The 26,791-nt window shown below is 40.1% G+C and overlaps 9 protein-coding genes across 9 annotated transcripts; 5 read left to right on the top strand and 4 right to left on the bottom strand. All coding sequences in view use genetic code 12, as the record gives it.

The window, feature by feature from the left end:
* Positions 1–1,884: 1,884 nt before the first annotated feature.
* GCD2 (translation initiation factor eIF2B subunit delta) lies at positions 1,885–3,330 on the top strand (the record flags this gene model as incomplete). The annotated part of the gene is made up of 1 exon (XM_051813027.1): positions 1,885–3,330. One exon carries the CDS (start codon positions 1,885–1,887, stop codon positions 3,328–3,330), a length of 1,446 nt encoding a protein of 481 aa, XP_051673320.1.
* A 101-nt stretch (positions 3,331–3,431) lies between these two features.
* On the top strand, positions 3,432–8,825 carry ECM29 (Ecm29p; the record flags this gene model as incomplete). Its single annotated transcript, XM_051813026.1, has 1 exon — positions 3,432–8,825. The coding sequence occupies one exon, from the start codon at positions 3,432–3,434 to the stop codon at positions 8,823–8,825; it is 5,394 nt and encodes a 1,797-aa protein (XP_051673319.1).
* A 54-nt stretch (positions 8,826–8,879) lies between these two features.
* Positions 8,880–9,113, bottom strand: UBI4 (ubiquitin; the record flags this gene model as incomplete). The annotated part of the gene is made up of 1 exon (XM_051813025.1): positions 8,880–9,113. The coding sequence occupies one exon, from the start codon at positions 9,111–9,113 to the stop codon at positions 8,880–8,882; it is 234 nt and encodes a 77-aa protein (XP_051673318.1).
* Positions 9,114–11,436: 2,323 nt separating this feature from the next.
* On the top strand, positions 11,437–13,350 carry CANMA_001090 (uncharacterized protein; the record flags this gene model as incomplete). Its single annotated transcript, XM_051813024.1, has 1 exon — positions 11,437–13,350. One exon carries the CDS (start codon positions 11,437–11,439, stop codon positions 13,348–13,350), a length of 1,914 nt encoding a protein of 637 aa, XP_051673317.1.
* Positions 13,351–13,493: 143 nt separating this feature from the next.
* Positions 13,494–14,456, top strand: NOP13 (Nop13p; the record flags this gene model as incomplete). The annotated part of the gene is made up of 1 exon (XM_051813022.1): positions 13,494–14,456. One exon carries the CDS (start codon positions 13,494–13,496, stop codon positions 14,454–14,456), a length of 963 nt encoding a protein of 320 aa, XP_051673316.1.
* A 31-nt stretch (positions 14,457–14,487) lies between these two features.
* Positions 14,488–17,829, bottom strand: SLK19 (Slk19p; the record flags this gene model as incomplete). Its single annotated transcript, XM_051813021.1, has 1 exon — positions 14,488–17,829. One exon carries the CDS (start codon positions 17,827–17,829, stop codon positions 14,488–14,490), a length of 3,342 nt encoding a protein of 1,113 aa, XP_051673315.1.
* A 737-nt stretch (positions 17,830–18,566) lies between these two features.
* MDS3 (Mds3p) lies at positions 18,567–20,060 on the bottom strand (the record flags this gene model as incomplete). The annotated part of the gene is made up of 1 exon (XM_051813020.1): positions 18,567–20,060. One exon carries the CDS (start codon positions 20,058–20,060, stop codon positions 18,567–18,569), a length of 1,494 nt encoding a protein of 497 aa, XP_051673314.1.
* Positions 20,061–21,191: 1,131 nt separating this feature from the next.
* CANMA_001086 (aldo-keto reductase superfamily protein) lies at positions 21,192–22,043 on the top strand (the record flags this gene model as incomplete). Its single annotated transcript, XM_051813019.1, has 1 exon — positions 21,192–22,043. The coding sequence occupies one exon, from the start codon at positions 21,192–21,194 to the stop codon at positions 22,041–22,043; it is 852 nt and encodes a 283-aa protein (XP_051673313.1).
* A 442-nt stretch (positions 22,044–22,485) lies between these two features.
* On the bottom strand, positions 22,486–26,310 carry CANMA_001085 (aminophospholipid-translocating P4-type ATPase; the record flags this gene model as incomplete). Its single annotated transcript, XM_051813018.1, has 1 exon — positions 22,486–26,310. One exon carries the CDS (start codon positions 26,308–26,310, stop codon positions 22,486–22,488), a length of 3,825 nt encoding a protein of 1,274 aa, XP_051673312.1.
* Positions 26,311–26,791: the final 481 nt, after the last annotated feature.

The following is a 26,791-nucleotide window of genomic DNA, read 5'->3' as shown; positions in this document are numbered from 1 at the left end:
TTCCTCAAGTTGCAGGATTTTGAGCCGAAGCCATTGAACCGGGATCAGTATGAATGTCTTAAAAAGGCAGTGGTAAGGCAGAATGTCTGAGAGAGTGTCGCATGAAAGATTAATTTTATGTATAGTATTTTCATACCTTGCTAATAATGCATTTGCTATTAATCTCTTGACGACTCAGGTGCAAGGTACTCCTTCAGTAAACAGTGTTGATATGTTATTATGCGGTTGACAATGCGTGCCCAAAAATTTTAGCATGTCTCTAAATGCTGACCATTTCTTGAGCTCTCGACCTTACAATAGCGTTTGAATTGAATACCACTTTGTAAAATCGATCTACCGATGAAAAGATCGTCAGACTGGCCCTATTGGCAATTCACTTCTTTCCAACTATTCAAATTCATTTATATGAGAATCATTCCACAACACCATTGTCGTTCAAAAGAACAATTAACTCCAAGGGTAAGAGAAGCAACAGCGAAGATAACCTTAGAAAGCTATCAAGGATTCTGTAAGCATGCTAGTAGCTTTATACCATACTGTTTAGAGAAGAAATCTTTCTAAACAGTATGGACCCTTGGAAATAGGAAGGAGACAGCTTTTGGCTTGAGAAATTGACTGCAAAAGCGTTCAAGAGAGGACAGTATAAGAGGACAAAGCTCAAACAAAAAAAAAATGATTTGATATTATGTCATACTTTTAATCTAAATGCCCTAATTCCACAGCATCAGGCTCAATTTGGTCAGAAGTGTGGAGATTGTTTTGGGTAATAACATGGTTTGAAAATTTATGTCGTCTTAGTATGAAAATTTATGTCGCACTGGTATGAAAAATTATGTCCTCATAGTATGAAAAATAAATATCGCGTTGGTATGAACAATTATGTCACACTAGTATGAAACAAAAATAAAAAGACTGTATATGTTTTCTCTACGAACAAACGCGTAAACAGATGCGGTAACCAACAATAAATGAGAACCTTCAACGAAAACACAACAGATACCAAACCACACTTAAATACACTTAAGTGGTAAAGTAAGTACACTTCCCTCATGGTGTTGATTCGCATCCTTTTTTTATAGGCGGAAAAAGGTCGGTAGGTTTTTAATAATCGTGAAGAGGAATGTGCCAAATCACCATTGGCGTTGTGTTAGCTGAGCTTTTCTGGAGATAAACGCCCAGAATTGTAGTCCTAGTCAGAAATGGTCCAGGTATTTGCTGCCTGTTAGCTGTTTTAGGCGTCCTGGCTCACTGCCATTGGGAGCTGCAGTGTGCCAGAAGGGTTGCAATGTTATTTCATTGTCATTTTTGATCTTTTTTTGCTATTAGAGAAGAAGAAAGACAGAACAAAAAGGTTTTGTGCTTTAGGTTTTCCAAAAAGATGCGAAAAAGAAAAAAAAAATTGAACTGGAGCAAATTAATTGTGTATACAAGTGTACAAATATGAGCCATGCCTTGTACTCTTGTCTCATTCTTCTAGATTTATACTTTGACTTGGCTGTTGCGTGGCTTGTTTCAATTCCTGTTCTGCATAGCAAAGGAAGTAAATGAAAGGAACTGACTGGTTTTTGACTTCAGCATTAGCAATGATGCGTAATATGTCAATTGGGTTCTAAGATGCAGTTGTCCTGTCGTTGCCATGGTGATAAAAACGTGGCGCATTGGTGAGATGGTTGATTTGATTCTCCTTCCTTCGGGTACTCAATCATATAGAGCCATTCTCATAGCTAGCGTTCGAGTATGCCTCCGTAGGAGTTAATTTTGTATTGGTTTGATCTCTTCTTCGTTTCATCTTTAATTTGGTAGCGCACATCAGAAGATTCAACTTGAAAAAATAAAAAAAAATTTTTGGCTGTATGACTTATCCTATAACATTTAGCAAAGAAGATGGCAGACACTGGAGTACAAACGAAACCTGTAGAACCTGAAGAGGAAAAGAAACTATCAAACAAAGAGCTCAAGGAGTTGAAAAAGAAGGAAAAAGCGGCAAAGAGAGCAGCTCAGAAAGAGAAAAATGGTATTACAGTGGAACAACAACGACAACTAGCGGACGAGAAGAAGAAGCAATCACAATCGGCGACGTCCAACACCGCGTCGAATTTGAAAAAGCAATTGAATCAAGCACTTATCAAGACAGATAAGAAGGTGCCACATTTGTTTGGACACTTGGAAACTCGCGAGCAGAGGAACGCATCTTCGCCTGCAATATCGCACATTGTTCATCCCGCAATTATTGCCTTGACATTAAAGTACTCGAGTTATACTATTGTAGGATCACTGGCAAGATTGGTCAATATGCTTCGAGTGTTTCAGCAAGTCATTGTCGATTATAAAACTCCGGAAAATACAGCTTTAACTAGGCACTTGACTGGGCACTTGTCGCATCAAATTGAGTTTCTCAAGTCTGGAAGACCCTTGTCAGTATCGATGGGCAATGCTATAAGATGGTTGAAACAAGAAATTTCGCATGTTTCTATAGATGCTTCCGAATCCCAAGCAAAAGAGCTACTCTTCCAAAAGATTGACGACTTTTTGAGAGAAAAGGTTGAACTTTCAGACCAATTGATTGTTCAAAGTGCGGCAAAACACGTCACTAATGGAACCACAATTCTCACCTACGGCCATTCACAAGTTTTGGAGGATCTATTCAAATTCTGTGCTGTGGAGCAGGGAAAAAAGTTTACCTTGGTCATTGTTGATTCAAGACCTTTATTTGAAGGGAAAACGTTGTTGCGACAATTACTGAGAACCAAATGCGTAAGCGATTCAGGTGAGGAGGTTCCAATAACGCAAAAGTATATCAGTGTACACTACGTTTTGCTCAATGCGTTGTCATCTTCCTTGTTGGACGATGTTGACTGTGTTTTCTTGGGTGCACATGCGATGTTATCCAACGGTCGCCTATTTTCAAGAGTTGGTACGGCAATGATTGCCATGATGAGCCACACAAGAAACATTCCTGTGTTGACGTGCTGCGAGTCGATAAAATTTTCTGACAAGGTGCAGTTGGATTCAGTGACAAGCAACGAATTAGCAGACCCCGATGATTTGATAAACACAGAAAATAGCAGAAGGCCACCTCAAAAGAAGACCTTTGCTTTGGAACAGTTTTTGAAGCAGGCAAGAGCGGAAAATTCAAAGGAGAAGAAGGAAAGTGCTGATGAAAAGGAAGAGCTGCCGTTGCAAAATTGGAAATCCCTCCCAACGTTGAACATCTTGAATATAATGTACGACTTGACGCCCCCAGAGTATATAAATAAAGTCATCACCGAGCTCGGCGCATTGCCACCTTCATCTGTGCCCGTCATTTTGCGAGAATATAAGAGTACATAATGTATGGAGACTGTATGGAATTGCAAAAAACGCGAACTAATGTTTTTTTTTTTTATTTTTTCTTCTCTTTTTTGCCACTATTTTTCTACTTCCAAACCACCATGGCCGAACAAGAGATATCCTTACTAAACAAGGTGGAGCTACGAATTGCTTTGGCAGAGAGTAATGCACAATTGGAGAATGCATTAAAGATTTACCTACCTCCAGTGTTGTTGAAGCTTGCAAGTCCAGACGCACAAGTACGACAACTAGTTTTCAAAATCATACAACATGTCATTCCAAGAATAACTGCGACAAGAAACCTTCAATTGCCAGTTAAGGCCCTAATTGACCAGGTCAAGAGTCCCAGTTTGAAACCTGGCTTAGATTCAACCTCGGTGAGATTATACTCGGCGTTATTTGTATCCCGAGGCGTTGACAGAATCAGCGAAGACGAGAAAAGAGCGCTAGTTCCTTTGGTGGTTGAGCGAATGTCAGATCTTCCGGAATCCATTGCGGCACGTATGTTTGGGATTTTATGTAAGTTGCTCAAGACTTGGAAAGCTCTTGATCCTGAGTCGGACGAGTTCAAGGAGCAAAGAAGAGCATTAGACAAGAAGAATGAGCAATATCTCGCCTTTAAAGTAGCTAAATTTTTAATGTTTACGATGGAGTCAACGACAAAGGTAACAATTGGCTTGAGTGAAGAAGATATAAAGTACTTCACAACTGATGCGGGGGTCAATTTTCAAAGTAATTCAGAATTGGCCGCCACGAAACTTTCGTTGCTTCAATTTTTGAAATCGGGATTCGCTAGTGATCAAATTGTCTTGCCGTTTTTGGTTGCTTCGGCGGATCCATCTTCTGCGATTGGTGAAGCGTCGGAAAAGTCACTCAGAACGTTGGATATTAATGTTGACGAGATAACTCTCTACACCGGAACAAACCTCATAAACTTTCTTGTTGGAATATTCTTGGATGCCAACAGATCAACCCCCAATGATTGGAATCTCAGACTTAAAATTATGCAACTTTTTTTAAAGAGTGTGTCAATCGGAAAGAATGGGGATGTTATTGAAGTATGCAAAATCGGCTTAAAGTCTCCATCGCTCAAGTTGAGAAAGCTTTCAACGGATCTCATTGACAAGCTTTTAAAAACAAACAAGAATGAAAAAGGATTTAAAGAGTTTACAACTGATATTGCAAATGATCTTCGACTGAGTCTTGCTAATGAGGCTAGCTCTAACGATACTTCATACAATTCGGCAGTTTTCACTGAGAAGCGGTCCAAATATGAAACCTTGGGAAGAATATTGCAGTCGGCACCGGCAATTTTTATCAATGACTGGTCTTATGTATCGTTTTTGCTTGAAGCCATAGACCAAGAAGATGCAGAAGTAAAGGTTTCCATTCAAGATGTCTTATCAGGGTTGTCAAGCCATTTGAATAATATAAGCAGCACAAACAAAATGGCTTTGAGGGAGATGGCCAGAGAATATTTTTTGAATCGCCTGTCTCACACAATAATGGGAAGGTATATTCTCGTAAAGTTCATAAACTTAGCATTTCCATTCAGTGACACCTTTGCTAGAATGATATGCATTGCTGGAACAGGTAAAGAATACAGTTCCGAGATTCTTGAAGAGTCTAATAGGGGGTTGCATCCTCACTGGTTTAACCTCTTGCATGCTAATAATTCCAGCGAGTTCAAATCCACATCTCATCTATTAGGGAATGAATCTGCAGCCGTGTTTCCAAAGTTTACCGAGTTTGTGAATACTATTGCGACCGAGCTTGCGGAGAATATTTACTCACCATTATTTGATACACTCCCAAGGGCAATAGAGTTTGCTGTGCAAATTTTGGTAATGGAAGCATTGAGGTGTAACAAGACTGTGATTACTTTGGACGAAAGCTGGTCTGTGCGTTTGGAAAAGGCATTGGAGTTGAATGACACGGTAAGAAACTTGGTTATTGAAGAGATGAAAAATCGTGACATCAAAGAGGGTGTGAATAAGCTTCTATCCCTTTGTTTTGAAGCTCTTTCTGGACAGTTTAAAAGTGATTCTAAATTTGTGCGCAGCATTTTTTACGGTCGGTCTATTTGCCAACTACTCACTTTCGCCTCTTCTGACATAGTTGAAGCATGTTCGGGAAGGGAAGAACAGTTGATGTCCTTGATTCGTCAAACGTCCATACGTGATGAATCGATAGGTGATGTTTGCAAAATCTTGGGTATTATTGGAAGCCACCCGTCAAAAGATGAGCAACAGGTGAACTGTCTATTAGATAGTCTCGAAAGTGTCCAAAATAAATCTGCAGCTATATTAGCACAGAGTTATGTCTTATCAAGGTTGTCAGCTAGGGGCAGATATAAATCGATTTCGTGTTTGGGTTTGAAAAACTTGCTTGAGAGCATTATTGAGTTGTCTCAACAACAGTCAACGTACAGTTTAGCTATTGATCTGGTTTCCCAATTGGCAATGTTTGGGGTATTTAAAGACTCCATGACGGACAATGTCAAGGAGTCCCTCAACAAAATCAAGTCAGGCGCTCGGGCTAAACTGAAAAAATTTGATGAAAAGAGTGTACTAGCTTTGGGTTATCTTGCATTAGTGGGAAAGCATAGCACCATCGATGAACTAACTGAAGATGAGCGAGCAATTTATGAATTCCACAATTCGAAAGAGATCGAGTCAATTTTTGCTTCTGCTGAAGCATTTGTTATTACTTCTTCTGGTTGGGAGTCTAAGCTTTTGCAACACAAACTTGATATTCCTGAAGTGGACATCAAGAGCCTACCAAGAGATACAGCACGATTGCCTATCATTTTGAACGTCGTTATCGCAGCTTGTAGAGATACCAAGCCTTCTTTGAGACGTGCGGGATGTATATGGCTCTTGTCCCTAGTGCAACATTGTGGCCATTTGGATGAGATTCAACAGAGGCTAATCGAATTGCACTATTGCTTTATGAGGTTCTTGGCAGATAAAGACGAAATTGTCCAAGACTCTGCTTCAAGAGGGTTGGCTTTGGTTTATGAATTGGGTGATGCGGAATTCAAAGAATTATCGGTAAAATCCTTATTAAAGTCATTTACACAATCTGATGCCAGTTCATACATTGCTGGAAGTGTTCAAAACGATACAACATTATTCGAGCCTGATGTATTAAAGACTAATGATGGGTCAATTTCGACATACAAGGATGTATTGAACTTGGCACAAGACGCCGGAGATCCAAGTCTAGTTTACAAATTCATGTCTTTGACCAAGTCTTCCACGTTGTGGTCTTCACGGCGAGGCATTGCCTATGGGTTGGAATCCATCTTGTCTCAATCCTCCTTAGATCAGATGCTATCTAGTAATGCAAAGTTTGCCCAGAGACTCATTCCAAAACTATACCGGTACAGATACGACCCTTACACCAGCGTTTCCCAATCAATGGAGTCGATTTGGAACTCATTGGTAAATGACCCCACCCGCATCATCAAAGATAATTTTGATCTGATTTTGAATGAATTGTTGACTGGTATGGGTAAAAAAGAGTGGAGAGTACGACAAGCAAGCGCCACGGCTATGTGTGATCTATTGCAAATTGTCGAGTTGACTCGATACGAGGCAAAGATTGAGGAGATTTGGACAATGAGTTTTCGAGTAATGGATGATATAAAGGAGAGCGTTCGAAAGGAAGGGCTGAAGTTAACAAGGGCATTGGTGACGATCTTAACAAGAGCTTTAGAAAAGGATTCAAGCACCTCAGAAAGTCAAGAAGTTTTGGGCAGATTGATTCTGTTTTTACTTGGAAACAAGGGAATTATTTCTGACTCCCAAGACATTAAAGATTTTTCCATCAAGACGTTGTTGAAACTATGCAAAACAAAAAGCAAGGCATTGAAACCTTATATTGCTGATTTAATTGAAAATTTCATCAATCTTTTTTCCACGTTGGAGCCCGAAGTGGTGAACTACTTGGCTCTTAATGCAGGTAATTTCAATATTGATAACCAAGAGTTTGATGCAAAACGATTGCAAAATGTTGGGAAGTCCCTGTTGATGGATGCGATTGAATTCTTATTAAGCCAATTGGACGAGAAGGCAATGCCAGAATTCTTGACCAAATTGGAACGTAGTGTTAAGCATGGAGTTGGATTACCTTCCAAAGTGAGCGGCTCAAAGGTGTTGATTACATTGGTGATGAACTACCATACATTTATGAAACCCTACAGCTCCAAACTATTGGAAATTGCTTCAAGCCAAATCAAGGATAGAAATAACACCGTGTCGTCTTGCTACGCCGCCGCAGCTGGGTATATTTGCCGCATTTGTCCTGTAGAAGCAATCATCAAGTACTCGGACAAGATTGCGAAAATGTATTTTGAGCCCAAAGAAACGGGTGATGAGCGATCGAGATTATTAGCGTCGAATGCAAGCAATTGTGTGTCCAAATACTCTGGGGATCAATTCAGTGTTGTTGCGTCGGCGTTCTTGCCCTTGGCTTTCATTGGAAGATTTGATGAACTTGAACCAGTGAAGCGCAATTTTGATTTGGAGTGGACGGAACATACAGCCGGTGATTCAGCGATTAGGTTGTATTCGACTGAAATACTTGATTATGCAAAGAAGTACTTGAAGTCTAACGAATTTTCGATCAGGGCAACGTTGGCAAGAGCCGTGTGCCATCTTTGTCTTGCGTTTGGGGGTTCTGGTCACTTTTCTGACAAAAACATTGAAGAATTGATTCAATTATTGATTGATTCCAACAAGGGTAAATCATGGGAAGGTAAGGAATATGTTTTTGGAGCTTTGGTTGATTTCTCAATCTTGAACAGGAAGTACTTGTTGGAACATGGTGACTTGCTTGACGCTATTGAGAGAACCATACACACCGAAATTAAGAGAAGAAATAAGAGGTACCAGCGTTTAGCAGTGCAAAAGAGTGGAACGTTCATCCATGAGTTCCATACTAACCAGCAGCTTATCGAATGCTATGTAGAAGTTATGAAGGACATCTTGCAACGTGAGACGAGAGGTAAAGATGATGATAGTGATGAAGAGATGACTGATGCTGAACGAGGAACCAAAATAGGTTCGAAAAGCGAAGAGAGGGTTTTGGAATTATTTCACAATTTGGGGGTTACGTTCTATTACGAATTGGGTGAAGTCAACCTTTTCCATTTCATATTTGAAGAGATGAGAAAACTTTTTAAATCTGCGGTTTCAACCACTTGGAGGTCCCAAATTAAGATTACCGAATTGTTTAGAAAGATTGTCAAGAGCTTACCAAGGAGTAACAGCGACATTGAACCCGATTTGATTCAAACTTGGACGGTTTTGAAAGAACAATGTTTGGATGTTGATGCTTTGGAGTCAGTAAAGTTGGAGTTTATTCGATTATCAAAGGAGTTGTTACCGATTTTGATTGAGACTGGAAATCAGAACCTCATTAAATCGACATTAGAGGAGCTTTCTAGAGTTGAGAAATCAAATGTTGTTAGAGTTGAATTAGCAAAGTAGTTTAATTAGAAAATATTATAAGACTATGTAGTGCAAACTTTTCTCTATCAAAGCCTAAAAACCACCTCTTAATCTCAACACCAAGTGCAAAGTGGATTCTTTTTGAATGTTGTAGTCAGACAAGGTTCTACCGTCTTCTAATTGTTTACCAGCGAAAATTAATCTCTGTTGGTCTGGTGGAATACCTTCTTTATCTTGGATCTTAGACTTGACATTGTCAATGGTGTCGGAGGATTCTACCTCCAAGGTGATGGTCTTACCAGTCAAAGTTTTAACGAAAATTTGCATTATGCTTTAGTTTATTAATTACTCTGATCTATTGAATTTGATTGATTGAGTTGTTGTAGTATTGTTGTGTTGTAATTTGTTTACTCTTGAATTAAAAGTGTTGTTGACTTTTGAGTGGCAAACAATGTTTGTTCCGATCTTCGTTCTATCTCCCCTTTTTATAATCTTGCCATTTTTTAAAAACATTGTGCAATAGTACACTACCTTATATTCTTTTGTGGTTATCTCCTATTTTTTACAAACTTTGAAATTTCTTTTTTTTTTCTCTCTGTTTTTAGTTCTTAAATTTCTTTTTTTTTTCATTCATTATTGCTGTAAAAATTTAGCCGTCATGCATACTGTGAGTGGGTGAATATTGACGAGGCTGAAATGAACACCGAAGCGCTGGCTTAGGTCACGTTGGGAGGTAGTAGCCTTTTTGGCTAGGTGGTAAGTCTAATCTGGTATCCCTAGATAGTCATATACCTACTGAACCCCTATTTTTGCGTATTAATTGATGACCATCCAGCAATCGACATGTACCAGGCGTGCCAACACTTGTCCTATAGGCTCACATCATAATTATTCAATTCTAACACGCTTGGTGGGAAAAACGCTTTTAAACGAACGGAACTTTAGAATCAGAACAGGCATAAGCAGGAATGGTTTCTTTGTATCTACAATGTACTACGAATACTATCCACAGTTCGAGTTTTGATACTGCAGTAAACAGCAGTCTCGAAAAGGTAACCTAATAGGTTAATCCACTGGTGTTCACTTTCACTTGTGTTTGTTTTGTTAGTTGCAATTAGACTGGACTAAATGGGTGTAGTCGTTGTGTCCACCTCGAAGGGATTTTTTTCTTGAACTCTACTGGTTAGCTTTCAGATGATTCAAAGTTATCTTTAATGATGTAAATTCGATATACCGGCTTACACCAGAAGGCATCGTATTGCAACTCGGTACACTCACGCAATCCTGGCTGTGGTTGCAAACTTACAACACGCGAAACCAATTTTTTACTCTTTGTACTCTGAGATGCTGAAAGGGAGAACCCAATTACACGGTGGAGTTTTCTAAAGGCACTTGAACAAGACAAACCGGTTCTCTTGCTACGTTCAAAACTCAACAGTAGAGATTGTTCCCCCATCCCCTCATTATACTTGCACGATAAAATAGTATCATATGGCCATCAAGCCTGAGGTAGAAGAAACCAAACTTGTATAATGAGATAAAGTAAGGTCCATTGTCACTTCGAATCTATTAAACAAAGATCGAAGAGTCGTTTTGGAACTGAGGTCTTGGAGAATAAGGTTGGTGTATCTCTAACACCTTCGTGGGGGAGCTAAATGGAGGCTAAATCAAGTCTCATGTTTTCAAATTTAGATATATGAAACCGAAATCGTTAAATAAAGTCTACTGACGAGAACAACTAAGTTGATTTATTACAAAGCCAAGTGTCTTTGAAGTGCAAAACCGGCCATTCGCCTCACGAGTCATTGGAGCAATGTTTTGCAACCCGGCAAAGTCTAATATCCGATAATTTTAGTTTTGTTCCGGGTAGTGTCGTGTGAGAAAATTCACAAGACAGTTGATCAAAGAAGAAGCATTTCACTAACTAACTGGAAAACATCCCATAGGAATATGTATCATCTAATGTAAAGATATAATTTGTAAAATAGAATTTTTACTTTTATTTAGCCACACCTTGATCCAAGACTTACTATTCCTTACAGCAACTTAAAAAAGGGAATATATATCCCATCCTACAGGGCGTTTTTGTTTTGTTTTGGTTTGTTTAGGGTTACATTACATTTCTCTACATAACAAACTCACACGACTCTTTTATTTTTTTTTTTTTTATTTTTTTCTCGTTCTTCTCAGTCTTCTTCCAACGGATGGAAAGAAAAAAAAATAAATTTAAATCAGTGCTGAAATTCCACTTTACAGACTCACCTCTTTCCACTTTGCAAAGTCAACGGCCTAGGGCATTTTATTCCCACTTTACACAAGCGGTTTCTCCCTTTCAACTTAAATTACAATAATAATAAGAAGTGTCAAACAATCTCAACAATGTTTTAACGCCAATCCCTTTTTATTCACAGAAATTGCCCTGTAGAATTCATCACATTTGGATGGTTTCTACGTCTTGATTACATTATACAAATATACGTCCAGTTTCACATATCAAATATAGCAACACACCGTTCAAGAAATAACGCCAAGTGTCACAAACTATCGCTAACACTTTGAAATACGTTTCCAATTCCACGAAAGAACTGCACCCATATTCAGCGTATTTTTGTTTGACATATTCTTTTTTTTTTTAATAATGCTTTCCCAAATGATGGAAAAGAACTTCTCCTCAAGCTTGACTTTACCAACTGCTTCTACAGCTTCATCCGAATTGTCTGATGAGAAATATGCCGAACTTCCTTCAGAGAAAACTACTTCAACTAAATCCATGAGTGATGAGGAACAAGGTGACTTGGAATCAAAGGGCGGGTCGCCTTCTTATCAAACAGACGACCACAAACCATCTTTTAACTACGACTTGGAAATCTTCAACCTATGTAAAGAATATTTAAGGACAAAAAACCATCATGGATTAGCCTTAATTGCCAGACAGAAAGGAATACCTCCGTTTCTCCGATTTAAAGTGTGGCCCATTTTATTGAAATACCATCCGTTTGTCTTGGAACCATTCATTCAACCGGATAATGAGATCATCAATGAAGCGAGTGATGTGGAGAGTACCTCGAGTAAGGAAACTTCGTCGTCCTCAAAAGGGTATCTCAGTCAGTCGGAAAGCGATTATGAAACAAGATCCGAGAGTCGAAAAGATTCAGATGCCAGCACTGAGATTGAAAAGAAAATTAAAAAGGATATCGCCAGGTATATCCAACGACTCTACTACTTGAAATCACACGAGTTGACACCAATTGAAAAAGAAATCATTCACACGTTGGAGAGCTCGGTGCTAAAGTTTACCCTCAAATGGGCAAAGATCATCAAGTATGATACATCGCTATCATGGATGGCATTGAATTTGGCAGAGTGGTTCCCACCAATACCGAAAACACCGTGGGTTTTGGTTGGGAGGGACCATTCACAAAAGGGGTCATCATTGATTGCTAGTGTTGTTGACGACTACTCAAACTATATCGACCATATCCCAGGTTTGGACAAGTATCTTGATGATTTGATATATAAAAACGAAACGATTTCAAACATGAGTTTCCACGACGTTTATGAAAGATTGGTGTTGGTGCTATTGCATTGCCCTGACCCAGCAGCGAAAGCGTCAAGTGAGAATGAGTCTACTTCTGATAAGAATGATCACAAGGATGAGAGAAAACAGTCAAAGATGAACAAGACAACATTGCCGATAACTGGGGGCACAATTGAACAAAGAGTTTCCCTTTTCATATTTTGTTTTCGTAAGTTGCTTCCTGAGCTTGCCCAGCATTTCCACGAGGAGCAAATATTGACCAAATTTGGCTGTCTGGATGATGAATGGTTAATATGGTGGCTTAAGTTTTGCGGGACTAAAGTGTGGTCGAAGCACGATCGCGGGCGAATTTGGGATTTTCTTTTAGGCTGGAGGCTCAAGAATCCGAAACGAAGCTTTAACTACTACTACGAAAAGCTAAACTATGTGAACAGAAACACTTTGCAGAAGTTGGGTCCTGATGTGTTTTGGACAGTTGGGTCTGGAGAGAATGAAACACCCAGCATCGACCCAAGAAGAAACTCTTTTAGGGATTTAATCAACGAGTTGAACAACGAACTTCATATATCGAAATCCGATCTTTTGCAAACATCTGCCGATCCTTCCTCACCAAGTGATTCAAAGGAGAACAAGAATTGTCCAAGCCTATCTATCCCCTTCTCAAGAATTGACCCCCATGTTGCCTTGATATTCATTTCGGTATCTTTGCTCAAGTCGAAAGAAAACACGTTGGTGGAACTTGACCAGCACGAGATTAGACAATTCCTATCGAGACTCCCGTCCAAATCTTACAAATATAATCAAAAGTCGAGAAAGCGATCAAGTCAAACGTTTAACTCGAATTCGACTTCAAGGAACGGCTCGCCACCGCTTCTGCCAAAAGAAGAAACACCGATTAATAACATCATCATATCCAATGATATGCGAAACGACAAACACAAGATAAATTTTATTGACAACATTATATCAGAGTCAGGGGAGTTGTGGCGAAAGTGGTTATGGTCTGAGTTTGTTGAGGATAGCTGAGCTTTATTTAATCTGTTTTTAGCTTGTAATCTATTGCATAGAGCTTTACTCGTAGAGCATGTAAAAAAAGAAAAGAAAAGGAAAGAAAAAAAAAAAAAAAAGGTCAAATGAGATGCGATCGATGCACTTACTCATCTCCAGCAATGACCAAGCACGATTCAGATGAGACCAGTTCCGAGCAAGTAACCAGAAAGAGGAAAGGAGATTCTTTTGACGAGTTGGAAATTGACTTGAATGCATCTATTCCTTTGTCTAAAAAACAAAAACGTTTGGCCAAGAAGGGAAAACTAGAGGAAGAGCCAGCCCCCAAAATTACAACTGTACAGGAATCAGAACAGAAGGCCGAGAAATCAAAGTACGGTGTTTGGATAGGAAACTTGTCATTTGACACGAGCAAAGAAGATCTTGTGCGGTTCTTGGTTGGTAAGTCATCAGTGAAAGAAGATGAAATTACCAGAGTTAATGTTCCTAAAAAGGGTAACCAGATTAAAGGATTTGCCTATGTTGATGTACAAAACGAAGAGCAAGTCAACAAATTGATAGAGCTAAGTGAACAGAATTTGAATGGACGAAACTTGTTGATCAAAAATGCCACTTCGTTCGAAGGTCGCCCTGAAAAAGAAAGCAAGTTACCACCTAGCCGGATCTTGTTTGTCGGTAACTTGAGCTTTGACACAACAGAAGATAACCTACAGGAGCATTTCCAGCATTGTGGAGAAATTGCTAGGATCAGGATGGCAACTTTTCAAGATACTGGTAAATGTAAGGGTTTTGCTTTTGTCGATTTTAAGAACGAAGACGGCGCCACCACTGCAATGAACTCAAAGCTTGCTAAAACGATGTTAAATAGGAAACTAAGGTTGGAATATGGTGAAGACAGATCCAAGAGGAGACCAAAGAGTCATACACAAAACGAGACGCAAGAAAGACAGGAATTTGCGAGTGAGGCCCCTGAAATCACGCCACAGGTTAATAAGAGACAGTATAGAGAGAGACCGCAAGAAAGGCCACAAAAGAGAGAAAAGTCGTCAGTTGCGTTGGCTACAGCTCAGAGAGCTAGTGCGGCTATTGTGCCGTCCTCGGGTAAGAAAATCACATTTGATTAATAAAAAAACGATATAAAAAATTAAACTAAAATTAATGAATCTTATCGAAGAGATGAAAATTTTTCTCCAGCTCCTTGTGTTTATTGTAGTCGGCTTCATTAACCGCAAAGTAATTAGGATCATTCTTGTTTGCTTCGAATTCGCCGTCAGATACGAGTTCATATACCGAGTGAACATCCCAGGATGAATCATCTCTATCGTTCAGGTTAGCGCCAGCTGCGATAGCGGCACTGTGACCGTGAGTGTCCTTTGATTCGATATCATTAGCATTCACCCCACCAATAGTTTGACTCCCTTTAGGAATTACACGCGCTGAGCCTGTTTTGTCTTCAATATCATTTGCATTGACTCCTCCGACTATGTCATTACCTTTGGGCGCAGCAGCTATGTTGTTCTCTTTTCCGGTATCATTCTTGGAAACAATGGCAGGTTTGTTGTCAGTGTCCTTTGAGGACACACCTACATTGCTATCTCTTGGTTCTTTCGAGGCAGTTAGGGCCTTCTCTTTAGACTTTTCAGTTGGGATCTTGTCTTTGGAGGAAAGTCTTCTTCCCCATCCTTTAAACCTGTCAGTAAGACTATTTGATCTCTCTTTGCTCAAGGGTGCAGCGTTTTCAGAAGATTTGGTTGCTGCTCCTACTCCAGCACCAGATCCAGCACCTACAGCACCAGCTGCAAGAGCTGCAGATCCTAAACCAGCCCTCTTATCTTTTGGTTCCTTCTTTGTATCATCCTCAATCTTTGGGACTGACTTTTCAGCATCGCCGTAAAGAGCATTCTTCTTCTTCGTGTCGTAGTCGGCACTTGGGTTTTCTTGTGCACTTGGCAATTTCGATTGTTTTTCAATCAAATCTTGTCCAAATACAGTCCCGGCAGCAGCACCAGTGCCAGAAGCAACCAAATTCTTACTTGATGTTGGTTCTTCAGCTACTGCCAGTTCTTTTAAAGGTGCTTGTGACTGCTTGTTTTCAATCTTTTTGATCGCCTTTTGCCTTTCCTTGATCAACTTCTCAAGGTCATCACTTTTTGGATCCTCTCCGGTGAAAGTAGCCCTCTCCTCTCTCAACTCCTTAATCTTTTGCAAATTTGTAATTTCATCCCCCAACCTCTGCTTTTGGGCATTTTGGTAGGTTGACTCATCACCGCTGTAGGTACCTTGTTGGAAAATGGAATCATGCTTGTTCCTTTCCTCTTCTAAATTCCTCTGCTTGGCTTCTTTTTGCCTGAGCTTTTCAGCAACAGCTGCTTCCTTCTCTTGCTTCTCCTTGAGTTCCTTGGCCTTTGCTTCTTCTTCAGCCTTTCTTTGTCTCTCTTCCTCCTCGAGTTTGGCCTGTCTTTCTTTTTCCTCGGCCTCTAACTGAGCTTGTCTTTTTCTTTCCTCTTCTTCCAACTTGGCTTGCCTCTCTTGCTCTTCCTTTTCAAGTCTTTCCTGCTCTTCCTTTTGTCTCTTTCTTTCCAACTCCTCTTGGTGCTTTCTGGTCTCGTACTCTTGGGTTGCTTGCGCTCTTTGACGTTCATGTTCTCTTGCAGCCTCTTCAGCAAAGTGATCCTTATCTTTTTGCCAAGCAATGTGCTTATTCTTTGCTTCAGTGAGCCTCTCAGTCCTGTCCGTTTTATCTGAGTTGACATCGGCTAATTTTGCTGCAAATGCACCCAAAGCAGCACCCAAAACTCCAACTTCAGCAACCAAGCCCTTGTGGGTGGTTTTTTTGTCATCAATATCCTTTTGGTAACCACCAATCTTTTCATTCAACTCTTTGCTTTGATTTTGGTTTACCTCAATTGCATCTTGATGAGAATCATGTTGAGACCTCAATTCTTGTAACTTGGCCTTTTCCTCCTCCAACTTACTCTTTAACCGTTCTATTTCGGTGTCCAATTCGGAGTTCTTTTCAGTAAAGTCAATCCTTTTTTGTTTCAAATCTTCAATCTCTTGAGCAGCCGTCTCTTGTCCCGTTTTGGCGTCCTCCAACTCTTGCTTTTTGGTTGCTATTAACTCGTCATGATTCTTTTCAATGGTTTCCTTATCAGAAGCGTGCTTTTCAACGGCCTTGTTTTCACGTTCTTCGTACTCTTTGGCTGCTGTTTCGATTTCATCTTTGGTCTTTTTTTCAAACTTTGCAGCATTGTCGTCGGAGGTTTTAACCAAGTTAGCAATGTCGGCCAATTTGCGTTCAATTTCATGGTTAAAAGTTTCTTTCCTCTTGGCCACCTTTGCTGCATACTTGTCAAAATCAGATTTCAACTTTCCTTCGTGCTTCTTTACTTTTTGGTCCAAGATTTGTTGTCTCTTGATTTCATCCTCCTGTCTAGTTTTAGAAACTTCGTCATTGATTGAAGTAATCACTGGGGCAACTCTCTTTGCTGCCATATCCAACAATTGAGCTTGAGTCATCCTCAAACCAGAACCCAACTCAATAACCTTCTTGGGGTCATCTAAGTCATTTGCAAGAGACCCAACGGCTGTGGCATTCAATTCTTGGTAGTGTTTTAACAAGACTGGCTTGTCTTTTAATTTCTCCAAAATTTCCTTGTTTGGTTTCTCAACAGGTTCGTACTTTGTTTGGGGTGGAGATGAAATATCAACTGGGTTTTCCTTGATATTTTCGACAATCTCGTCGTCACCTTCCAAGTGCTGTTCAACTTGGGCTTCTTGATCATCAGCCTCTTTTTTGGCGTTTTCAATATCGGCTTCGGCTGCTTCAAAGTCCTCTTTTGCCTTTTCTGAAGGATCTTCGGCTTGATCTTCATCCTTAAGCAATGTTTCTCTGGACTCGTTGGTTTGCTTTCTTTCCAATCCCTCGTCGGTGGTTGCTTTCCCCTTTGGCTCCTCTGCAGCAGCAGTAGATGGCTCATCGGTTACCAACTTTTCCTTTGACTCATCCTCGAGGTTTTGCTCCTCTGCAGCAGCGGTAGATGGCTCATCGGTTACCAACTTTTCCTTTGACTCATCCTCGAGGTTTTGCTCCTCTGCAGCAGCGGTAGATGGCTCATCGGTTACCAACTTTTCCTTTGACTCATCCTCGAGCTTCTGCTCCTCTGTTTTAGCCTTGTCGTCTGTTGTCTTCTTTGCCTTTTCGTCTCCAGTCTTTTTTGTTGAGTTTGTCGACTTTGCTTGCTTCTTCTTCTTTTTTGCTTCAGCTTCTAAAGTAGGATGGTGGGCAAACTTGGCAGGGACCTTGATGTGTTCAACTTTGTTGTCATCCTTGAATTGCTTATACAAATTAACCTTCTTCTTGGATTTGGCATCTTGTTCGTCGGCTTGACTTCTAAAGGGAGAGACCCACGAGGAGGCACTAGTCAACTGCTTTAATCTACTTTGAGGAGGCTGCTTCTTAGCAGCTGTTGAATTCACTGCAGCAGTCTCTGACATTGTTAACTGTTGTGATAAGAGTAGTCGAATTGACCAAAAGAAAAAATGTGAAAGAAGAAAAATGCAATTGAAATTGAAAATGGAATTGAGTTTTCGAAGAACAAATGGAATTTTTTAAAATTTTGAGTGACTTGGAATTTTCGCTATTGTCACAAAAATTAAACAACAGCAAAAATAGAAAGATAGTAAAAGTATTTAATGTGAACATGCGTGTCTGTGTGTGTGTGTGTGTGTGTGGTTTAGAGACGTAGGTTAATGTAGAATATAGACGCAGAAGCCAATGACAACTATGACGTGCTTGCTCCTTTAAAGCTCTACCAACAGGGCACACCTTTCGCAAGTATTTCTATCTTCTGGAGTGAAATACTTTAAACATTAAGATAGCAGAGGATCCAATTTCAGTGCGTCTGTGGCTCAATGGCTAGTCCCTAGGTTATAGTGCCCAAGTTCCACAGTGTGACATATAATTTCGTCCCACACCTTCTTTTTGGTTGTTTGAATACACAAGTTACACAAAGAGAGAAAAATAATTGTTTTGATTGCTGTTTTGTTTATTTATTATTTTTGTATTTGTATTTTCCTAATTAGGACAGTTTTAATATTAATTGGGAAAATAATTAAAAAAGCAAAGTACAAAAGCGCAAACTGTCATGGCTGCAACGACTCGTTTTACAATTACATATTTAACCAGATAAGTATATATGTAACTACAAAACCATATATAGATTGCTGCAAACTCAACTCTTCTTATCTGTATATTTCAACAACATCATCGTTCTTAAAACAATCCTCACTTCAGTTACCAATGTCGCGGCCTCGTGAATCACCTCAATCACTTGATCAGAGGGGCATGGTGAGTCTGGGTTTACCAATTCTTCAACAGTTATTGTATTCATTTTGTTTTTAGACTCATCAGGCATCTCTTCACTCTTGCTCTCTGATTGCATCGGCACAGACTTATCAAATACTGACTTGAATCTGAGTGCAGGTGTATTCAAGTCCTCCACATCCAAATATGCCATTGTTTCTCCGTCCAGCTCACGCACAGGCTCAGTGCTCTCGCATAGTTGCCTCAACCATGTCTTACTAACGATGCCGTTGTCTATGGATTCAACAACTTGGGCGTATTCCTCTGCGTTAGGTAGTTCCTTCAACAACACACTCTCTCTTCTTCGTATCACGTCAAGCAACACCTCACAAATCAAGTCATACAACAATGGCACACGGTAAAATTTGGCAATGACTAAATTGTCTAACAACGTTGGCGCTAATGCCCATTTATTCCCCACTTGACCTGTGTAGAAGAACTCACAAAATGCCTTTACTGTGTTGGTAGAAAACGGAATGTATAGCTTACGCGGTATCAAAGATGGCTCCAAGGGGAATCTTTCTTCTTCAAAACCAAAAAGCGGGTGATAATCGTCGTCTTCTTCCTCATCATCACCAGTGTTATTATCACCGCCACCATTATCATCACCATCATTACTGCTATTACCGCCATTATTGCCACTACCACCATTGTCGCCACTACCAATATCATAGCCGTCATTACCTACACCGTTATCATTACTAATACGACGCAAAACTGACAATGTGTTCAACAATGAAGCTCTGGGAGAACTTCCAGGCCTAAATGATGTTCTTGGGGAACTTGGCACTGCTGGAATTGGTTCTGTTGGCGGTGGTAGTTGTGGTGGAATATCATCGATGAATAAGCTTTCGTGTTGAAAAGTGGGCACTGAATCCTTGCGTTGACTCTCGTTGGTTGAATTGTTTCTTGATTGTTGTGACTCTGTCGACATTGACCAAATGGACCTTCGATTGGTATCATCTGAATATGCATCACCCACTGATTCCGTTGATTCTTGAAATGGGATTCTAAAACGGGGAATGTCAACGTGAGTCTTTCCCAAGGTCTCCTTCGACTTCAGTTCCTGACTCTTTTCAGATTCAAAATCCTCAACCGCCAGAACATACCCCTTCGAAAGCAATGATACAAAGTATTTCCCCCATCGGTCGATCAAAGTGGCCATTGATACTGGTATGCGATCACCGTTGCAGGAGATGATTTCAAAATCTGAAATTTGGTCTCCATATCTATCAAAAGCGTTTCTCCCTAAAGTCACCGCAGCTGGTGGAAATACGGCTCTGATATTGGAGGATTTGGGGGCAGCATAATGCACATAATCATCAAATGTGATTGCCGGCTGTGTATGACTTGGTTGTTGCATGTTTGGGATATATAGACAGGCAAAAGGAGGGAAAATTTAGTGTCATTCTGCGCGTGAAATGGCAGAGAAGCTTTTATACGTAGTAAATTATTATTGTCATACAGTGAGATCATCAATCACGGACGAAACTACAACGTACGAAAGTAACTACCCATTTAAGAAGCATGTAGATAGGCTATATCATGGTAATGTGAGTTGCAAAGTTTGAACTTGCTGACGTTGTATTAAGGTTAGTAGATGGGCCAATGAAAATATTCCCATAGTTAAGACGCATCTTCAATTTCCTCTTCTACAGGTCTAAAATATACCGCTGAAAAGATAATTCTCTACTTAATAACATATTTTGAAAACACAAGGTATGTAGGTATAGTGCAAGCACCAATCCATTTATTGGTGTTCCCAATACAAAATTTTGTACGTAAAGTTTTGCAAAACTTTGAAAAAACAAAGACAAATAATTGTATGGGGCTGAGTTTTGAATATGTTGTCATAAAGACTATCATGATCACAATCGAGGTCTTTGGGAAGCCACAGTAGGTCTGGCCATTGAGTTGCAGAATGGCTCCTAACTATGGGACTTTTGCAACATATTTTTGAGCCTTTATTTAATATACTTGAAGAGGCGTCGGAATGGAGAGAATTGGTAAACTATACAATACTGCCTCTATCCAGAGATACATTTGTCTCTCGTCAAAAATGCCAGGTTACTGCGCTTTATAATTCGAATTTCTGGATCTTGACTATGGGCACCTTACTGTAGTGTTTGATTGACGTGCATACTCACAAGTGCATTATGCAGAATCTTTAAATGGAAGTCCGGCATACAAATAAACACACACACGCACAAATCGGTAAAATGGGGACAATTGCATAACTATTGTAATAGCTACCGAGAGCAATGGTTATAATTGTGTAAATTTTGTAGTCTCTTCTAGAAGGAACAGCAAAGGCAAGAACAATAAACATCACAACCTCAGTATTGTCTTGCATCCTGACCTCAGTATTGAAGGTCTTCGGAGCATTTTCTTTCGATAGCAATTCAATGATTAGGAAAGCTAGACTATATAAGAGTTAAGATTGACTTGTCGATGCCAGCACAGCTAGGAGAAAGTATCCAAAAACAACTACATCATGTCATACAGACTCATTCAATTAAACAGTGGCAACAAAATCCCATCAATTGGTTTAGGATGCTACAATATCCCTACAGCACAAACCAGCAAGCTCGTGTATGAAGCTTTGGATGCCGGATATCGCCATTTCGATACTGCTGTACTCTATGGAAACGAACAAGAGGTTATTGACGGTATTGCCAAATATTTGAGTGAACACCCAGAAGTCAAACGTTCAGATGTATTTTACACCACGAAATTATGGAATAGTCAACTTGGGAAAACCAATACCGAAAAAGCAATTAGTACTATGATGCAGCAAATAGGACCATTGAAGTACATTGACTTGTTGTTGATTCATTCGCCATTACCCGGTAAAGAAAAACGGTTAGAAAGCTACAAGGTTATGGAACAGGCATTGAAGGAAGGTAAGGTAAAAAATATCGGGGTATCAAACTACGGACAACATCACATTGAAGAGATCCTCCAAGATCCAGAAATCGAAACACCACCGGCTATTAACCAAATAGAGATAAGTCCTTGGTGCATGCGCCAAGACTTGGCACTGTGGTGTTTGAGTAAGGATATTCACGTGGAGGCTTACGCACCATTGACCCACGGATACAAGTTGCAAGAAGATAGCCCCAATTTCCAAGCAATTATGAAGAAGTATAACAAGTCACCAGCACAAATTTTGATTAAATGGTCGTTGCAAAAGGGATACATTCCATTACCCAAGACTAAAACTCCTTCGAGATTGAAACCTAATTTGGATGTCAATGATTTTGAATTGACTCCTGAAGAAGTAGTGCTAGTTGACCAACCTGATGCTTATGAGCCTACTGATTGGGAATGTACTAATGCTCCATAGAAACGTTTGTATAGCTTTATTATATTATTTTTTTTTTTTCTTTAGAATTGATCTCGGTTGTATACCTAACCGGAATTCGTATTACCTTGGTGGTTAGTGTTATAAATTTAATATATATAAACATTGAATGATCTCTCTTTATTGAGGTAGAGAAATCTACTTCCTGTTTAAAGAGCAGCTTTGCTTGTCAACGCCTCTGTCTTTTTATTTCCACACAGGCATCGTTGTGGGAACCATTAAATGAACAATAAGTTCTTCACATTATGTCTTGGTGTGTTTGCAACCAATCTCTATTTTTATCGTCCACTAATGTTTCGTGTACAATGTTCTATATGCAACACGTGGATGAAATGCTCAGATTGGTTAAATATCTTATTATCGTTTTTTCTCTTCTTTCAATGCTACAATGAAAGCTAATTATCTACTTGCTTTCTTATACATCCTATACACCCGCTTGCTTCGAAGTATCGTACAACCGCATCAACTTCTCCTGGTCATTTCCCTCTGCCAGTGAAAAGGCAAATCCCCTCTGTTTCTTAATTCTTTGCACCTGGCGGACTTTTCTGATCGCTTTCTGGAATTGTTCCATACGTGGTCTCTGGTCCTGTATGTTGTATTTTTGGATCTCTTGCACATAGTGATAGGTCTCGGGACTGGTCTGCCTTTTGTAAAACTTCCAAGCAAAATCTCTTAATAAGCACAAGACTGACACCCCGAATACCATTGCCCAGAATGTAAGCAAAGGGTAAGTAGCAGCTAGCACTCCTCTATACTCGTCAGAAACATTTATCAATGGAGCAATAGTCGCATACGCAGGGAACCATGCTAACCACAAGAGGAAGGATCCAGGAATAGCAATCAAGGTAAATTTTGTCCACAATGTCACCACCAAAGCAGCCTTACCCAACGCTGTTAAGGTACACGTAGTGTATACAGCAACTCCCCAGGCCCAGTTGTCAGTTGTCAAGCCGCTAGACATTACATTGCCGTACCTGTAGATGAAAAATGAGCAAAGAAAAATCACCGCTGAATGGTAAAACCCATTCACAATCCAGCTCCAAAACACAGCGACGTTAAAAAACTTTCGCTGTTGTCCCAACTGATACAATTGTGGATACCTTACCAACTGCCTTGCACTTACAAATTGATCAAATACCCCCATGACAATTGGAGGAAGCACGGTAAAAAGCACATTGTAGAATGTGAGCGTCCACGACTCCGCAATTGATTGACCTGAGAATGCATTGGCAAAAACAAACCAAAACTGTGTCATGTACAAGGCTATGTTTTTGTAGAACGAGTACAATATGGCATTGGAGATACGCTGGTACGACCAAGATCCATGCACTAATAACAACTTTTTCAAATACTTGAATTGTCCTATGGAGACATCCGCACTTCTTGCAGCTTGCATGCCTTCCATTCCACTTATTCCGACACCTACATGAGCAGCTTGAATCATTGATACATCATTTGCACCATCACCAATGGCAAGAAGCAAGGACTGTTTCTTCTTTCTTTTTACCATTTTAACAACAAGGGCTTTCTGCAAGGGGGAAACACGGCAGCATATAACGGCTCTACACCGCGATCCCAACTCAATCAACAAATCCTCCAAGTCTGGCTCTAAAGCGAACCCAAGAGAATGGCCGTCGATAATCAATGCCAACGAAGACTCCAAAGAACCATCTTCGCCATCAAACTGATGTTCCTGAATTGCCGTTAATTTTTCTTGAAGATTTAGCCTCGTGTTTGTTTTCGTTTCTTCGTTCACGATTAAAAGATTCATGTCTTCGCTTAGCAATTTACAAGACATACCAATGTTTATAGCGGTTTCTTGTCGATCACCTGTTAGAATCCAAATCTTGATACCCGCATCCTGCAACGTTTGTATAGTTTCCGGCACCCCGTCTTGCAATTTATCTTCAATGGCAGTTGCACCCAATAGGAACAAGTCAGTCTCAATGAGTTCGGCAACAGCGTCCATCTTTTCGCTACGGTCTTGTAATGACGTGGAAGCATCGTAGTATTTTTTACTCCATTGTTGATATTCTTCTTCAGAAACAATGCGCGACGCAATGCAAAGGGTTCTTAATCCTTCGGCTGCAAAATCCTCCAAATGTCTCAATGTAGAGTCAATAAATGGTTGTGGCTCTTCTTGTGAAAGGCGCTCCAATATGACAGTATCAGCACCTTTACAAAATAATCTGATGACCCCATCGGGGCAGCGAAAGATTGCCGACATTCTCTTTCTTGTAGAGTTGAACTCACAAATGTTTAGTAACTCGTATTCAGACTTCATTCTTGTAAGGGTATTTTCAACAGTAACAGTCTTTGGCCGACGCACAATAAATTTGAATCCCAAATCGGCGGCACCTTGAACCAATGCACCTTCGTCTGGAGAAGCTGCTTGGTATTTAATGTTGGCGCCATCAACTTCAGGGATCACAGTGTGGCATGTGCTTAACAAAGTGAGGAATTCGTTGATAATTGCCGACTGTTGGGAAGAGCTATTGGTGAAATCAGACCGCAACTCGTCGAATGTGTGATAGCCAATTTCAATGCCATCTATAACCTGCACGTGTCCATCTTCGGGAATTTCTTCAATATAGCATCGTCCGCCAATCGAACAAGCTTTGAACTCCATAACGTTACGTGTTAATGTACCAGTTTTGTCACTAAAGATGTAATTGATTTGTCCCAACTCTTCAACAAGAGAGGATGTCCTGACCCCTGTGGGAGTATCGGATTCCTCATAATACATGTCTAAATCACTTCCGATCATAAATGCCTGATAATACTTGATCAACTCAACCGTTACAAACAACGAAATGGGCACCAAATTCGAAAACAATATCCAATAAGTCAACAAATCTTGGAAAAACAATTTGGCCAATGAAGTTCCTTCCAAGTGCAAGTACTCCAAGTCACCACTATTGGCCTTTGTTTTAATGACATTTCCTATTGACGAAATCAAGGAAAGAACAATCAACACGCAGAATAAAGCAATGATTTGGAGGTTAATTATTCGCTCCACGTCAGTTCGTTTTATAGGAGTTGCGGTAGCATTCCGCATTAGCTTTGTTTCATGACCAGTAAATATTACAATCCCATTGGCCCACTGCGTATTACGCAACGTAGCTCCTCTTAGTAATAGTTGCTCAGGAGACAACGGAATATCTCGGCTGTTCTCTACACCCTTGAGTATCCCCTCGTATGTATACAACGACGAATTTGGTTGTTCCGACATTACTTTTGCGGTTGATAACCCTCGTACTAGTTCACTTGGACTTTTCAAATGGGCTGTTTCTGTTCTTGATTGCTTGATTTTCAAGTTGGTTTCTCCATCAAGATTAGCAGTCTCTATGTAACAGAGCCCTTCTGGCTCGGACGAGCTGATTAAAATCAAATCGGCAGGAAATGGTTCCTCATTATTCACCCTAACAACATCACCAACCTGAACCTTGACCCACTTTTTCAACACAAAGTCACCGGAAACTGGATCAAGCACCAAAACTCGAGTATTATTTAGTTCCTTGTCGGCATTGGCTCGCTTCAAGTCTTCCAGAATCTCCTTAATTGCCGACACAAACAATACCACAATTAAAGTACCAATAGTCGTGTATCGATTGGTCGGTGACACATGGGGCACTTGTTGGATAATGGAAGTAAACAAAAAGAACAAGTTTGCATACTTGCTAAACTGCTCGAATAAAAATTTTGGCAAGAATGTAGCGAAATTGTACTTTGTTGTCGAAATGTAATTGCCATAGTATCCAAGCCCAGCGTTAGCACTATGATCCATAATAAATATTTCCCTAGGTTCTTTTGGCTTCCTGTCGCTGATGGTCGGGCTTCGGCCGGTAATCTTACTCTTGACTCTTTGAAAGATATGCCTTATGTCAAAATCTCGAGGCTGTTCCTTATTCAAGTTTACGTAGTCATTATTGTTGGTTCCTATAAAATCAGCGGTTGACAGTAAATCGTTATTGGAGCTCAAATATGAATTACGCCTGTTTGTGGGCCTCGGTGGCTTTCCATTGGGAACAGCCACTTCTTCCTCCTCGTCGTCAGATATTACAAATTGGTCGTTAAATGGGTTGGATATCGGCTGCCCCCGGCTCGAGTTTTGCACTTGTGGGTACTCATGCTGTGGGTTATAGTTTGCGTAAGGATTCGTCAAGTCAAGGTCTATCAAGTCGTTTTCGTCATCTGAAAAGGGATTGTTGTTTATCTGCGAGTTTGCAGAACCTTTGTGACCAGACATGTCGCTTAATGGGAGGGGTATAAGCTGTGTGACTGCAACGAAGAATCTAGTTAATGTTGATGAGTTGTCAAATGTGGGAATGTTTTGATACTCGCGCTGTTCTCTGTCTGAACTGTTCAAATCAAAAGAGACACGAAAAAATATGTTTGTCTTTCTTTTTCTTTTTTCTCTTTTCTCTTCAGTCGCACAGTAGTACGTCACCATATGTGTTATACTTGGCCCAATTTATTTTTAGACCAGACCAGTGACAGTCAGCACTAGTACAGAGAATGCAGTAGGGGCTATGTAGAGTTAGCAAAAGAGCTTCACAGAGAACGTTCATTGCAATATAATAAACTAACTTTATAACTATATTCGTCACCCTTCAAACGGCTTTTCACTATTTGTTAGTGAGTTAATGTAGATGGTAGCGCGATATAATGATTTTTGCAGAAGTGACTCAACTCTTTTTTTCGTTTTCAGCTTCATAGCATATCTAATC

This window comes from Candida margitis, assembly GCF_024628925.1.
Source record: "Candida margitis strain CBS 14175 chromosome Unknown scaffold44, whole genome shotgun sequence".
In the NCBI taxonomy this organism is placed as follows: Eukaryota; Fungi; Ascomycota; class Pichiomycetes; order Serinales; family Debaryomycetaceae; genus Lodderomyces; species Lodderomyces margitis.
Note: the sequence above shows the minus strand (reverse complement) of the source record. Positions and strands in the feature narration are given on the sequence as shown.